The following is a 15651-nucleotide window of genomic DNA, read 5'->3' as shown; positions in this document are numbered from 1 at the left end:
GCTCATTGTTTTAGTTTTATGGCCGACAAATTTAGTTCACTCTCATTGCTCTAACCTTCTTTACAGCAGGCAGCTGTTTCCAGGGAAAGTATGCTCTAATAAACCGGAACTCGACCTGCCTAGCATCAAACAGCAGACAGACACAGTTAGCAACTAGCCGCTGCAGCAATCAGCAGCTAAAGATATTTAAGGGTTGGTGGGAAGACAAAAAAGAGTGAAAATTGGACTTACATTCATCAGTTGATCAGAAACACAATTCCATATTAATGCTAATGTTGCTCCTTGTCTGCTTGATGTGTAAGGCAACTGTTTGCGAACATGTTAGCCATAGCAGCTTTATAAGCTGATAAATACTTGTGTATGCTATAGCAATGTACAGACCCTTTTTGCAGCAGAAGCTAGCAAAAGCACAGGTGTTACTAATAACATGAATGATTTTGTTAGCCACACGGATGTAGCAAAATAAGCTGTGAACACATCACTGTCATATTGCCACCTTATAAAATTCTTATAGCAAACTTGTTAGCAAATAGTTGCCTATTTATACATCCAGCAGACACGCAGCAACATTAGTAATTATCTCGAGTCATGTGTTTAGTGACCTGAAGAGCGTAAGTCCAGTATTCATGCTACTTTAAGCTTTGTTTTGGTTTCCTACAAATCTAAGGTGAAAATGGCTCTTTAACTGCTAAATGCTAAATAACGAGATATTTCACTTGTTATATCTGGCTATGTTTGGTCCATGCTATTCACTAAAGTCTGCTTGGCAGTTAGGGTGCACTCATTTTATGTAAGTTTTCTTTTTGCTGAAAAAAACTGCTGCTGAAAACTTAAGTTAATAGGAGAGGTGAGAATGTAGCTAACAAAACAAATTGTGGGGTGGGGGGCAAAGCAGTTAAGTGAAAGATGGTCAGTATGGGTGAGTTGTAGTAGTAATTGATATTTTATTATAATATCGCAATGTGTCAAAAGTCCTCATTTAACTAATGTATCTATCGTGTGTCGCATGTATCAATACTTCTTGCGTTTTAAACCTATGCTGACAGCAGAGAATCTGAGATGCTGTAATAAACTACCTGTTGAAATCCATTTCCTCCCCAGCCACCTCCTCATTCTGGCCAAGAGCAGAAATTCCCCCATTATGAGATGCTCCCTTTATCAGAGTGAGTGCAGCTTTCCTCGACAATGGATGCTCTTCATTTTCCGTGTGGAAGGTAGCGAGCAGAACGGGTTCCTCCAAGTCCTCTTGGCTCCCCAAACTAAACTGAGAGGAAAAGGAAGATCAGTGAGAGGGGTGGAATGTGCTTACATGTAGTTAAACCTGATAGACTGTTCAAACCACTGCTAGCTATTATGTGGTAACAGTTAGCTAAGCACTCAATAGCGATCCTAGGGCTCTTCAGTCTTATTTTACCTGTGGTTGGATATCAGGTAGCTCTGTGGGTGTGGCAGCCACCCCCAGTCCGTCCGTATCAGACTCCGCCTCTTCCTCATCTACCTCATGGATGGTGGGTGTAACATCGGAGGGGGGCAGAGAGGTCTTTTTTTTCTTCCGTTTCTTTTTGCGCCTTCTGTCCGTGCTGTGCACCCTCTTGCGTAGACGCTGGGGCAGGGGCAGGTGGGTGGACAAGGGGTGGTGCGTATGATGAAATGTGTGTCTGTGATCTGTGTTTAAGACATTCAAAATTTAAGTTAAAAACACATCATAATATAAATTCAGTCAGACAGCTCATAGTTAGAGTTTGGTGGCTAGGCCTGACCTCATCACTGTGGACAGATATTGTATATTTACTGAGAGACATTAGGGAGTGATGAGCAAATATATTAAACCTCCCCGGCCGGAGTTTACATAGACCACGGATGTGGGTGTGTTTGGTAGATGATTGTGGAGAATGTGTATAGCAGTGCAGCTAGAGTTCACTGCCTAAACCATATGTTGAAAATATGTGTACTGACTATATAAATGCTGTATACAGTACATACAATACACTATGTAAGTATGACAATACAAAATATGAGGGAACTAAGTAATTGATGTATGTGAACAAATGGCACACTACTGGCATCAATAATAATTGCCATTGCCACTATAGTGGTTTACATATGAAACAAAATTGATACTGCAAATGGTGCTGAGCTCTCCGCGGGGAAATTATTATTCTGAGCTACTTTACACATTTTAGACAAGTTGTTGTGTGTTTTCAGGGGAAACTGGGAAAAAGGGAGAAAAAAGAAGAGTGCTCCACTGTGTTATTATTATTTTGTTTCCAGTAGTGGCGAACAGCCTGTCTGCATAATTTTTATAACTGCGGCACCTTAAATAAATATCTTCTTGTGTTTTCAGCATACAGTGCCTTATAGGAACAAATTATGTTTTCTTAGGCACAGGCTTTTCAATCCATTAAATAAAAAAAATGCTGCTCTCAGACTAGATGTTTTCTCTCCTCCTAATTCCCTGTTAAACATTTGAAAGACACAACACAAAACAAAAGCTTTAGAATTTAATTAACATCCAACATTGCTGAACAACACTGTTTAGTAAACATCTGACAATCTGCTAATCTCCCTAACAGTAATCCACCAATATACGCAACATACACTGCATTTGGTTCCTGGCTCTAAATCTGATATCAGTCAAACTGGGATAGCCAAAGTCAAGTTCAGATTTTAGACACATTTATATTTAACTGGATTACATTATGATAACATATCAAGAAGAAAGTCTCTTATTGTTTTACATCAGTGTATTAACACATGATTCATATGAACAAGATCTGTGAGGCTAGGAGTTGGGTACAGCAGTGCTTTGAGCTAAATGCTAATGTCATGATGTCTATCATGTATAACATTTACCACGTTCACCCTCTTGGGGTGTTAGCATGCAACATTTGCTAATTAGCATTAAATACAAAGTGCAGCTGAGGCTGATGGGAATGTCATTAGTTGCATAGTTGTGTATATTTTGTGTGTATTGTGTCATGAACCAAAATACAGGTCAATGCAAGAGTCTGAGCTGATGGTCGGTTCTGTGGAGGAATTACTTTTTCAGTTAGTCTGTAAGTGTTTACACACAAGGTCAGTCACAGGGCACCATAGCCCTTTGTTTATCTCTAGCCTCGTGAGCATTGTCATCCACTGTTGCTGTAGTAACCAAGGTTAGCAGGCCTCTTATTGATAGTGAGTGTAGGAAGATCCAAATATTTGAGGGAAAAGGTGCCTTAAAGTCCCAGGGACACAGAGTATTCATACTGAGATAGAAGTGAAGGAAGATCCCCAGTAAGGTAAGACATGAGATCGTGTCTGCATTTAAGTATCCAACACAAGTTTCACGTGTAGTCGAGAGATATGAAACATCCTTATTTGGGAATACAGTTGGTAACAGGCAAACGTGAGCCATGTGACAACTTGTGGGTTTGTATACGCCCCTTTCCAGGGGACAACTACAGACTAGGGATGGCATTACAATGGTTAACCTGTTAATGTTTGTAATTGTCTATTGTCTATGTCCTTGGTGCATTGAGCAACAATAAATACTTCTGCTTAAGACATTGGGTGTCTCCTGAAAACTCTTCCAGCTCACAAGATTTCCATCACAGGTTGAGGGATCATTAAGTGAGTATAATTCATCAGATTTCATGACAATCTCTCCAATAGTTGTGGAGACATTTCACTAAAAACCCAAAAATGTGAACCCTATGTTGGCCCAAGAGGAAGTCAGAAAATCACCAAGATGTGTTATTCAGTGGTTACCACTGTTAACTGCACCAAATATATCAATATAATGATAATTATAATTATCAACATCAGTTTTTGGAAACTAATGATTTCTTATTCTGAGCAGCTTAAATTTTGATAATATTTCTGTTCACACCAGTGGGAATCTTTCCATTTCAAATCTTGTCATGATTAGTTTCAGAATTTATTCCTGATTCAAATTGTTTCTAATCCAAACAAAAAGAAAGGAGACTCTGTATTTTGGCCCTTACTCCAGTGCACTGTGTGCTCAACCACTGACTCCTCCTTGATAAGGGCCATTGTCAGACAAAGTATATATATATATATATATATGCATGTATGAAGTTATTTATTTAAGGTAACTACATTGACTTGGAAGCATCTTACAGTCTTCTTCTTGTACATGATGGTAGATAAGAATCGCAATTCTTATATGAATTAATTTCATACTTATTCAGTACTCTACTGGATCACAACGCTGTGAGCAAGTGACACTGAACGTGTGATTGTAGGTGCTGTGGACACGGTACTTTGCTTACACTCAAAGTCTTTCTCGGTGTAGTGTCGGCCCATCCTGTCTCCACTGGTAGAAGCAGAGTCGCTGATAATGTCTCCAAAGCGCTCCACAGACAGTGCTTTCTCCCAGTTCTGCTCCTCCTCTTCTTCCTCCTGTTCCTCTGCAGATCCTTCCTCATCTTCCTCCTCCACCTTCACCTGGAGGAGAACGGAAAGAGAGTAAAAACACTTTCTGTCTGACAGGAAACAGGAAGTCAGTGGGGTGGGGACAGTACAACAGGAGAATTGCAAAAGAAAAAGTGGAAAGTTACAAAATGTGGGTATATTCACACATTCAAATGGCTAATCCTGTCACAACCACAATCATTACAGAATTTATAAGGGGTCTTAAAGCTTAGGATGAATAAGGTCATCTGTTCATGCAGAGAGCAATCACCAATGCCATGAATTTGGACGTTGATGATTACTTGAACTTTGCCTGTCTGATTACTGTATTGTATGTATTAGCCAAGTGGGCAATCCAATCAAACGTTCCTTTAGCATAACACAGCTTGGCTCTGACATCAGAAAAAGCAGCTGCGCAGGGAGCAGATTCATGCTGAATGAAAGTGAAATGCTAATCCAGGATGAACACAGAAAAAAATGAATATGGGGTAGACCCAACACCAATTTTACATTACGCCTAAATTATAGAGAAACCGTCTCAACACACTGCAGGTGACTACTTAAAATTGTGAAATGCCGAATCTAACAATAGTTTTTATTGTTTCTGACCACATTGAGGTCAAAACCCTGTATTTATAATGAGAAATGTCAAAATGCATTACATATAAGTAGAGAAGGCACATAGTGTCTGTATTTTCTCCACGTCATGCAGGGAGGACATCAAATCAATACAACAAAGTACTAAGCAGCAAACAACTAATGCACAATACAGCCCCTGGAGACAGTGGAGGCTGAAGGGAGTGTCCTGCCAAAGCCGTTTGCTGCCCCTGATAGGTCGAGTCACTGGGACAGGCCGCTTTCCTCCGCCTCACATTGGTGCTGGCACGGTGAGCTCTCTGGCTGCAGTTCTGTGGTCTCAGATTTCTCTGTGCCAGGGCTCCATTACTTCCTAATTACCAGAGGGATGAAGGGACAGGATACGTTTAATGATCTGAGCTACCTATCTACACAAGGCAGAGGCAGATGAAGCCAGAGCGAATATAAAAGGGAGAATTTAAAAGCTTTGTTTTCACTGGACAGCCAACTCATTATTTAAGGTGCTCTGTGTTCCTGTGAACCAAACCAATTTTCAGATTAATTTCAACCTTTTCTCTTACATCCTCATCTCCTTTCCTTACTCTGGTAAGCACCGTTCATCAGTGTAAGACCCTGAATTTAATAGTCCTGATGTTATGCAGGAGGGACTAATACTCCCGTCTGAGGCAGATATTACAGTCTTCTAAATGAGCTTTTTGCGTTTGCCCAAGCTCCACTGCAGCAAATGACTCCAACCTCTTTCATGTCAGCTTTGAAGTCAGTTAGGGTGGAGGGGCACAGGAGGAGGGCAACCCCAGCCCAGGTGGTGGAGGTGCTATGTGAATGGGAATAAGATGACATACAATGGAGTATAGCGAATTCAGATACACTTCATTTTATAGACAGTGGCTCAGTGAGTACAGCTCATATATGGAACGGTAGTGTGATATGGAGTTGTAGATGACTGTTGGCCTCCACCCACACCTCCATCACTACGTTGTTAGATGGGAAAGTCAAGGAGAGAGAGGGGGGATGAAATAGTTGTATTGCAGATCGTAATAATATTAAAATATATAGTGTTTATAGTGCAGGTATGGTCATCAGTTCTGACTGAGACTGGTCATTATTAGAAATATTCCCTCAAAACTACCAGATTTCAGAAATCTCAGACATCAATTTCAGTTCATAAGCTACAAAGAAAATACTGTCACTGTGGTCAGAGGAAATGAGCTTGGAGCGGGATGCTGTTGTGCTCAGTACACATGATAGATTTGGATTGTATCTGAATACTAATTTTGAAAAGAAAAACCTCTGTATCTGACTAAATTACTTTGGATTAAATGAACAAGATCAGCAGGTTCAACAAGTAACATTAAAGACTTTATGAATGTAATAATGGATATGAAGCAAAATCCCATAATTACTTGCAAATTGAATTTGTTCACATTCAACATGAAAATGAGTGCAGAGAATGTGTGCGTGTGTGTGTGTGTGTGTGTGTGTGTGTGTGTGTGTGTGTGTGTGTGTGCTTGTTCTTATATCCCAGTGGGGACACCTAACCTGAATGCACACTAACCCATGGGGACTTGTGTCACCGTGGGGACAAAAACTGAAATCCCCACAGGCACAGACTGCTTTTTTAGGGATAAAATTAGATTTAGGTTTAGAGTTAGGGTTATTTGTGATAGTTAAAGTTAGGGTAAGGAGCTAGTGAATACACAGTGGAACTAGCTACTACTAAGGACTTGGCTACATAAGCTACATTGGTGCTGGGGTTGGACTTTGGTGATGCTCCTGATGTGAATACAGAAGAGTATTGGGTGATGGTAGGTGTTTGTTGGTGGCCTCTTAAGGTGACTTTTTTTGTTTGACTTTCCGAGTGACACTAATGCTTTCATCCCATACTATATTTAGACATTTTAAGGCCTAAAGATTTTATATTTTATATTTTAGACCGTTTAGACCAACAGAAAAACCCTGAGTTCTGAAAGTATTTTGAGAATAATAATAGTATTGTAGTGATGATTAGAATGAAAGTGAGTGAGTGAGCAGAGTGGATCCTTTGAAGTGTTGTATAAACTATCGAGCACAAAGCACTTATATAATCCATTTCCATTCAGCTGTGTTGCCAACATGGACTCTGAAATCCCCTAATATTAATACTGTTATAATGAATGCTGGATAAGAGCTCTCATCTCATTGCGGCCTGTTTACTGTGAGTATTTACACTGTGGGTTAATAGCTACATCAAACACAATGATATCTGATGCATGAAAATTCAACTGCTCTGTGCCTGGTTGAACACTTACAATCAATCAGGAAGGGGACGCCTCAATTAAAAACAGCCTGATCATCTGAGCCAAGCTGCACTTCAGTCAAAAACATGCTGTCTAACCTTTTCTCATGAACTGCCCAACTTGTACTACAACATGAATATTTCACATTTAATGGATTGCTGAGCCAGAAAGATGTATTCAAATATTTATTAGCTGCTGACTAATATAGAGGAGGGAGTGTGTGTGTGTATGTGTGTGTGTGTGTGTGTCTGTCTGGTTTGTCTTGAGGACCAAATGCACTCACATCAGTAATCCGGAAAACTCTGTGGAATGAGGGTATATTGGGTTATTTCTCTACAAGACATTAGGTTTATAGCTAAAGGTTATGATTACTGTTAAGATTACTGCTATTAGGTATGATATTACAAGAATCTGGTTAATTTAGGTGTAAGGTTTTAGTAATATATTTAGAAAAAACACTGAAACAGAGAAAATCCCCAGCAATGCCCAAACAACTGTTGCATCATGATTCTGACAACATCCCAGATGCTGCTGCTGAACGAGCAGATCGCTCACTGCACACTCAGAGGACAGGAGCCGGACTCTCATGTGTATAAACGATGCTTGGTGCACGGACACAACTGTCATGAACAGACTCAACACACCCGATCTTGAGGAATTCCCCATTGTTTTTGTGATGGCGGTTTACATACCACCACATGCTAAGGCTGGGTTAGCACTCGCTATTAGCGAACAACAGAACTCCCATCCTGAATGAGTCTTCATTGTAGCAGGGGATTTCAATCAGACAAACCTCAGGCCAGTTCTCTTTTAATCTATACTCTTTTATCATCATGTTAAATACCCAACCGGGGGGGGAAAGACTCTGTTTATACTAATGTATTACATTGTTTGCAAGGTCCGGACCACCTTTTTTTTGTTGTTAATGTTGTTACAATGTTAATGTTACAAAGCACTTAATTAGCAGAGTTAAACCAACAAGCAGAGCGGGTAGAGTTTGGCCTGAGGCAGCAGTGTCAAACCTACAAGACTGCTTTGGGAACGCCAGCTGGAGCCTTTTTGCTGAAAACATCTCTTTTGCACAGAAAATGTCACCACTGTTCAGGAAAGCTGGGTGTTTGCTCACCAGATACTGGCTGAATAAAAAGGTCAGGAATCTGTTAAGGCTCAGAGATGCTGCTTACAGAGCTAATGCCATTGCAGCCTGTAGTCTAGCAAGAGCTAATCTTAAAAGACATTTAAAGCAGCAAACAATAACTACAAACTCAGGATTGAAGACAATTTTAACAATAATGATCCCTGTCGCATGTGGCGAGGGATTCAGGTCGTCACAGAAGATAAGATGGAGGATAGCCTGACTTTAAGCAGCAACCCCTGACTGGCAGAGCCGTTAACCATAACATGTTCTTTGCTTTACTAGAACCTTCTAGTAAACTTTTGTACAGTGGAGAGTATCCTGACACACTGTATTACAGCGTGGTTTACCAGCCGCACCAGAAAGCTCTGCGGACAATCAAGAAGACGGCCCAAAACATCATTGGGACACAGCTGCCGGCAGCTGAGGACATCTACCAGGCTCAATATTAGGGCAGGGCCACCAACTTAATCCATAACCCAACCCACATATAAACACATTATTTACTGATCATCTTACTTATTAAAATTAAGCCTGATTAAAAAAAAAATGCAATCAGTTTGTTTGCCTCTGCAGAGTACACTGCTTTCTGCTGCTTCCTGCTCTTTTTATTATTATAAACTGCTTCCCACTCCCTTCATCCCGGTCTCTTTGATTGAAGGGGCTGGCACATTTCCCAGATAAACAAACCACAACTAACATAAATATCAGCATCAGTGTTTTGCTTTTCACTTCACTGAGAAACTGATATTTATGAGTAATTGTTTTTAAATTGTTTACATTATAGCTGAATGTGATTCTTTTAAAATTAATGGTGAGCAACTTTTCCTTAAGTATGGTCCAATCTTTGCAATCTTGCAAGCACAATTATTTGTTGCCTCCTCTGCACTGCCAATGTCAAACAATGGCAGTAGGAATACAGAGCAGTCAGATTCTACACAGACACCTGACATTATAAACTTTTACTGTGACATTCCCTTTACTGTAGTAAACAAAAGCAAGTGAAACTCTTCAGACAAGCAGTTCATCTGTTCTCTCATATGTGTCACTGCATTTCATTTCTAACTGCTTTAGTTTTTGATTTGGCATCAAATATGATGAGTGTGTCTGAAACTGACCAAAGGCCTTCATGTCTCATTTCACTGACTTTGCCTCCATTACAATTTAAAATACAATTTGGTCGGTTTGAACAGTGTTAAACTGCACAACAGGAGGTTCTAGTAACACACTATAGCGTGTTTTTTTGAACCTTTTTTTTTTTAAAGTTTTTTTTGGGGCATTTCTGCCTTTGTTATGACACGGAGGTGGAGAGAGAGACAGGAAGCTAAGGTGAGAAAGAGAGAGGGGATGACATGCAAAGAGCCTGGGCCGGATTCAAATCTAGGCTGCTGCAGCAAGGAATCAGCCTCAATGTTACACACTCTACCAGGTGAGCTAGCTGGCTTTCTATTTACTAACAAAGCGCAAAGCACTGTAACTAGTGAAAACACAAGCTATTTAACAACATATAAGTGGCATAAAAATAACCTGCTACAATAAAACATAATCAGATACAGAAAAACACTGTTTCTTGACGCATTATCACTACCTGTAGATCAGCTCCATTGTGCTACTAGTGGTCAGAAAAACTCACAGGATACCTTTCAGTTGCAGTGCATTGTGGTGCATTGACCGCTGTGTTTTGCAGTCAAAACCCAAGACTTTGCATTGTTTCAATTAAAAGACGCCTTAATCGTAAGACTCATGTGCGATGACCAAAGCCACCGGCACCCATGAGGGGGTCTCTTCGAAAAACTGCAGCTAATATAAGCTGGCAGCAGCTGGTGATGTTTCTGTGGCAAACCAGACTCAGCTGGACCAGCGGGCCTTCGTTTAATATCCTCCATACAATCACATCCTCACATCAAACCGCCTTAAACAAAACAGTAAGTCTGTCACAGTCCAGAGCGGCGTCGTTAAGTTATAATGATGCAAAGAAGCCGAAGCCACTTCTTCTTGTGCGTGCGCGCATGCGTACGTGCATGTGTTTGTGTGTGTGCGCGCGTGTGCATGTGTGTATTTTAAGTACAGAGGGCACAAGTAATTGAGGGTAGGAAATTGAAGGGTCCACTTATGTAGCCAAGCATTCAGCCTATTATTTCCTTCTAACCAGTGTCACAATATGCTATGCACACTGTGGATGACACGGTCCCTTACTGCGCATAATGACACATCACCTACTTAGCTGGCAGAGCTTTTTTTTTTTTTTCTGAGAACACAGGCTAATCTGTTTCACTTGAATAACAGCTAGAGAGCTCTCTGCTACACAGGACATGGGCATTTTCCACAGGCCCACATGTGACTCATGCCTGTGTTGAGACACTGGAGGGAATAATTCAGTCTTCAACACATTTCAATGCACTTTTCATTCCAGATAATCATCATTTCTTTCTGTGAGGAAATTCTAACCCTCTAAATCTTTGCAGAGATAAAGACCTGGTCACACCAGTGTATTAAACAGCAACAATTTCACGTTAAATCAAATCATATTTAATCGAATCTCTGGAATTAGTGGAGTCGCTTAAAGGGGCTGTGTTCAGTTGAACTTGGATGAACTCTGACAAACTTGTTTGGCCCCATTCAGACCTGCTATTTACATCCGTCTCAGGTGATCCGATCACAAGTGGTCAGCTCTAAATTCAGGTGTGAACGCACCCTAGAAGCATTGAGGCTGCATTTGAGATCTGATCACTCAGACCACATTCGGAGGTGGTCTGGACCACATGTGTCCACATTCTTTTAGCAGTGTGAACTCAAATAGGTCCTGGACCACATTGAAGGACCAACTTCTCTACTGACATCTAATTGGTCCTGACAAATGGCTAAAACCTTATCTCACTGTAGAGCTGTGGGCAGTGCAACGACTGGTTCAACCCCTCCTTGCACCGCTCTCTCTCTCTCTGTCACCGCTGGATTGGCTAAAAACCACAACGCATATGTGTTTATTTGCATATAGAGCGAGGAAGTCAGATCCAATCGCAAGTGGTCAATCAAGACGCATGTGGAGATGCATTCTAATGCCAGGTGTGAACTGGGTCTTTGTTCTATACATCACTAGTACACAATGTTGACAGTGCTGACCTTGGAGGAAAGGAAGGTTAGCTGTTAGCGGTTAGCTACGTCGAAAAGCTTCTTTAACATGATTTTCATTTTCATTTGCCACCTTCTTATGTGACAATCTTTAGACTGAAAAAAATGTAACGCACACCTGTATTAAATATATAACTGAATTGCTTATTGTCGTTAAATGTCCCTTTGAAGATAATCCTCAAATGCAATGCTCACTTGAATTCATTTTTTGTACCATATTGCAACAATAAAAAAAAAAGCCATTAAAAGGAGCTGAAACACATCCTTTGTTTCTGACATTTATGGTACACAAGCTGTTTCAAAGGGCAGCATTCGCCTGAGGGTTGAAAAACACGGCACAGCCAAATGCTTCCTTTTGAAATGAAACCACATCCAGCTGGTGAAATCGACAGTTTGGGAAAATTCAACATAAAGTACGGCATATAACCTGATCCACAGGGATTGTTCACTGGCTCATAATAAACAAGCGGCTTGGCAGCTGATTAGTGTGAAAATTGTGCAATGAGTGTCAGAGATTTTGCAGCTAAGAACCAAGTCCACACTGGATCAAAGACGTATCTCATAGTTATCTGTCAAACAAGCATTTGAAGACTTGTTTTCTCACTTCACTTTTCAATCTGGAGCTTCCAGCCACGCTGCCAGCATTAATGTCCCGACTTAAAAAAGGCCACTCACTGTAGCTCACTGAGCATTACTCCATTGTACGAGCTGACATAGTAGTGTCTGCTACACACTTGTTGTCCAGATGTTGCATATCCATGTTTCCATCCTTACGCCTCCTTCATTTCTCAAATCTCCATAACCCACAATGCAAACCAGCACCACTGCCAGTGCGTATTGTATTGTATTATTTTTTTTACATAGACTTGCTGTTTGAATCCACTCCAGATCTCACTTAAGTATGACTTGTGTACTGCTGTTGCCAAGAAAGCATAACCTTTTCTATTCTTTCTGCATTATCAGACCGACATCTTTACACTTTGGTTGTCACACGGATTAAACAAGCGAGATACACTGCAGATATTAGTGTTCTTCAGTGGTGCTTCTTTGAACCTTTTACCTTTGCTGATCCCCACTCTATTTCCAGCCTTTACTCTATAAGCTAAACATCTCCTGGCTCTAGATCTATACTTAATGCCCCTTCATGACACTGTATTTATCATCTCATCTCACTCCTGGAAAGAAAGTGAATAAGTGTATTTTCAAAACATGTAAAACTGTTCAGATTTTATATATTTAAAGGGAATACAGAACTAAATACCCTCCTCTTTTGTCATAGTGGGCTTCTTTAGAACATAGATAAATGAAATAAACAGGACTGAATGAAGCAAACCCATACACAGATATAATATATGACATATATGTCCCTATATCAAGAGTGATGATGCCATATATGTTGATCATAAGGGGATATATTCGTATCATATAAATATAGATCCTCTGGATATATGAAGATATAAGTTTATAACATATACTATATGAAATACCCATAAGATTTGTACATAGTACATATACTAAAAATATCTATATGGTGAATTTCTATATGGTATAACATGTTGTGATCATATATATTAACAACATATATTTAATTTATATATATGCACATTTATTAAAAAATTCTGTATGTGTTATATGCATGTGTTTTAAAGTGGTCTCAGACTTTTGGAGCCTACTGTATACAACATTAAGATATATTGACAGGCTTTAGATATATATTTATGGGATATATGTCAACAATATAAATATACAGCCCATACATATTTGTATGTGCCAGACATATATGTGAATATGTGAAATTCTTCCAAGAATACAGAATACCAAAAAACCGGGATACAACTGTAAGAGTGTGTGCTACCTTACCTGCCACAGGGATTCCACCACTGTTCTTAATCACATGGTTGCTTGTGAGAGCTCTCAGGTCTAATGAGGTCAATGCAAATCAAGCTGAAAGCTGTTGCCTTTGTCACAAGGCCATTCAAAGCACCGGGGTGGATAGTTAACCTCCTGAGAGGGCTGCTGGCCAAAAGACAACAGAATCTCTCCAAGAGGGGACAGACTCGCTCTTGATTAAATAAAAGAGGAGCTCATGGATTTTCTTGGTTTATAAAAGTAAAGATTGACATTAGAGCTGCACAAGACTTCTTCACATGTTGCTGGTTGCAACGGGGATGAAGCCTTAACTGTGAGAAATGTCAATTTTAACATCTTATAACACAAAGCACTATGGGTTTATCCAAAGTTTGATAGGTGTAGATTGATTGTTTACTGATGTTTTCATGTTTTATATGATCATAAATAAATAAAATTTAAGAAACACCTCAAAATCATTCTTACCTGTTGTGGGTTGATCAACACATCTGTCTCAGGGGCATGACCTCCTGTAGCCATGGGGCCTGGCGTGCAGCCAGTAGGTAAAAAGCAGATCTCTGAAGAGGGCAGGGGACTGCGGGTAGGTCTTAGTGTGAGGTTAGTGGGACTGGAATAAAAGCAGGAGGAGAGACCAGGTATGGTGTTGGTGTTGGGGGGGGTGATGTGACTGGACAAAAAGTCTCGGGGTGGAGGATGACAGGGGTGCAGGGGTCAGCTGTGGGAGTCGGGTGGGGCTGGTGAGGTTGGGAGAGGGGAATAATCAGAAGAGGGAAGGAGGGAAAGATGGGGTGCAAAGCAGCAGGAACCTGGGGGGTGAAATGGAGCTCAGCCCTTTTCTTTCACGGCTGGGGATCCAGGAAGCCTTTGGGGTGGCATAACCTGCGGGAGAACAGACAGGAGAGGCAACATTACCTGTCCGATAGAAGGTATACATGGGCTGCAACCAAACACACAATGTGATCACTGTGTGCTGAAAAATATACACCTACCCACACACACACACAGGTTGAAATAAACTCAATATGTTTCAATTTATTTCTCAAAATTAAGAGACATTGTGGCAAAATAAACTGTGAATTAGTGTATTATGTTTATGCAAATATGTTCCACAGTATGTGACCGGATTATATAATTCATCAAGCACCTCACTCTGATAAATCAGGGTATTCATTGCTGCTTTCACCCACAAGATGGTATTTTATGCTTTTTTTGTTTTGTTTTAATGAGTAAATTCTTCTCTGAGGATCCACATGTCTGCGCGGTGTTTTTATCAGTCTGGACGCAAACTGCGGACGCTGTGGCTGCACCCATGTCATCTCTGCTCTGTGTATTCTCTTTTTTATTATTTAAAGTATTTTTTTGGGGGGGGCTTTTGTGCCTTTATTGGACAGGATACTAGAGAGACAGCAAACGGGGGAGGCAGAGAGAGGGGGAACGTCATGCAGCGAGGGCCGTCCGATGCGGGACTCGAACCGGGGCCAACTGCAGCGAGGACTGGAGCCTCTACACATGGGGCGCCTCTTTTTTATTATTATTATTATTATTATTATTTCGTTTTTGGCGCTTTTGACTTCTGGTATCCACAGTGTACAATTATGTAAAAATCCAATAAAAGCCACTGGGAAATAACCTGGCTCTTTCGAAAGGTGACTAAATCTGCCTGCCGGTACTTCTTAAGCAGTAAAACATGTTAAATCTTGTTTGTTTAATCCTTACAAAAGACAAAGTGTGAAGAGTTTCCTTTTTTTATGGAGGGTTGTGTGCCAGACTATAGACATTTTCACATATGTCCACAGAATCCGTCCAGTGTTGCCCTTTCACACGTGAAGCCCACAACAGGAGACTCACACCTACTGGAAACGCTCAGTTTAGTGTAGGTAAGAGGTGGCACCTGGGATAGAGCATGCAGGGTAGAAACGTCATCAACACGCTCACACTGTGCATTCTCTGGACAATGACCGGCTCTATTCGCACATCGGCACAATCGGACACTGCACAGACTTTATACTAAGGAGCTGGCAGGGGGTAAAGTCTGTTTAATGTCCAGTTCAACTGATTTGGACATTTGCGTTCACACTTGCAGCTCCTCGCAAACTTCCGGTTTCCACTACATGTGTGAAAGCAGCTTACTGTATGTCTTGATGCCTGCAGTAACAGTCTGGAGTCCCTGCTGCCTGGTAACATGGTGGTGACAACAAAACATGTTTTTGCAACAGGATTTTTGTATGG

The 15651-nt window shown here is 40.7% G+C and overlaps 1 protein-coding gene across 3 annotated transcripts in view; it reads right to left on the bottom strand.

The window, feature by feature from the left end:
• slc4a3 (solute carrier family 4 member 3) overlaps window positions 1-15651 on the bottom strand; it is a 67970-nt gene that overhangs the window by 38750 nt on the left and 13569 nt on the right. For 2 of the 3 annotated variants that reach the window (XM_056389042.1, XM_056389043.1), the window contains exons 2-5: window positions 13888-14301; window positions 4275-4449; window positions 1415-1665; window positions 1077-1264 (exon numbers count right to left, since the gene is read on the bottom strand). In XM_056389042.1, coding sequence (XP_056245017.1) covers window positions 1077-1264; window positions 1415-1665; window positions 4275-4449; window positions 13888-13941 — 668 coding nt within the window. In that variant the 5' untranslated portion in view covers window positions 13942-14301. Of the gene's footprint in view, window positions 1-1076; window positions 1265-1414; window positions 1666-4274; window positions 4450-13887; window positions 14302-15651 lie in introns of those variants that run through there. The other variant, XM_056389044.1, reaches the window with a different exon arrangement.

The sequence above is a fragment of the Seriola aureovittata genome, chromosome 11 (genome assembly GCF_021018895.1).
Source record: "Seriola aureovittata isolate HTS-2021-v1 ecotype China chromosome 11, ASM2101889v1, whole genome shotgun sequence".
NCBI lineage: Eukaryota > Metazoa > Chordata > Actinopteri > Carangiformes > Carangidae > Seriola > Seriola aureovittata.
Note: the sequence above shows the minus strand (reverse complement) of the source record. Positions and strands in the feature narration are given on the sequence as shown.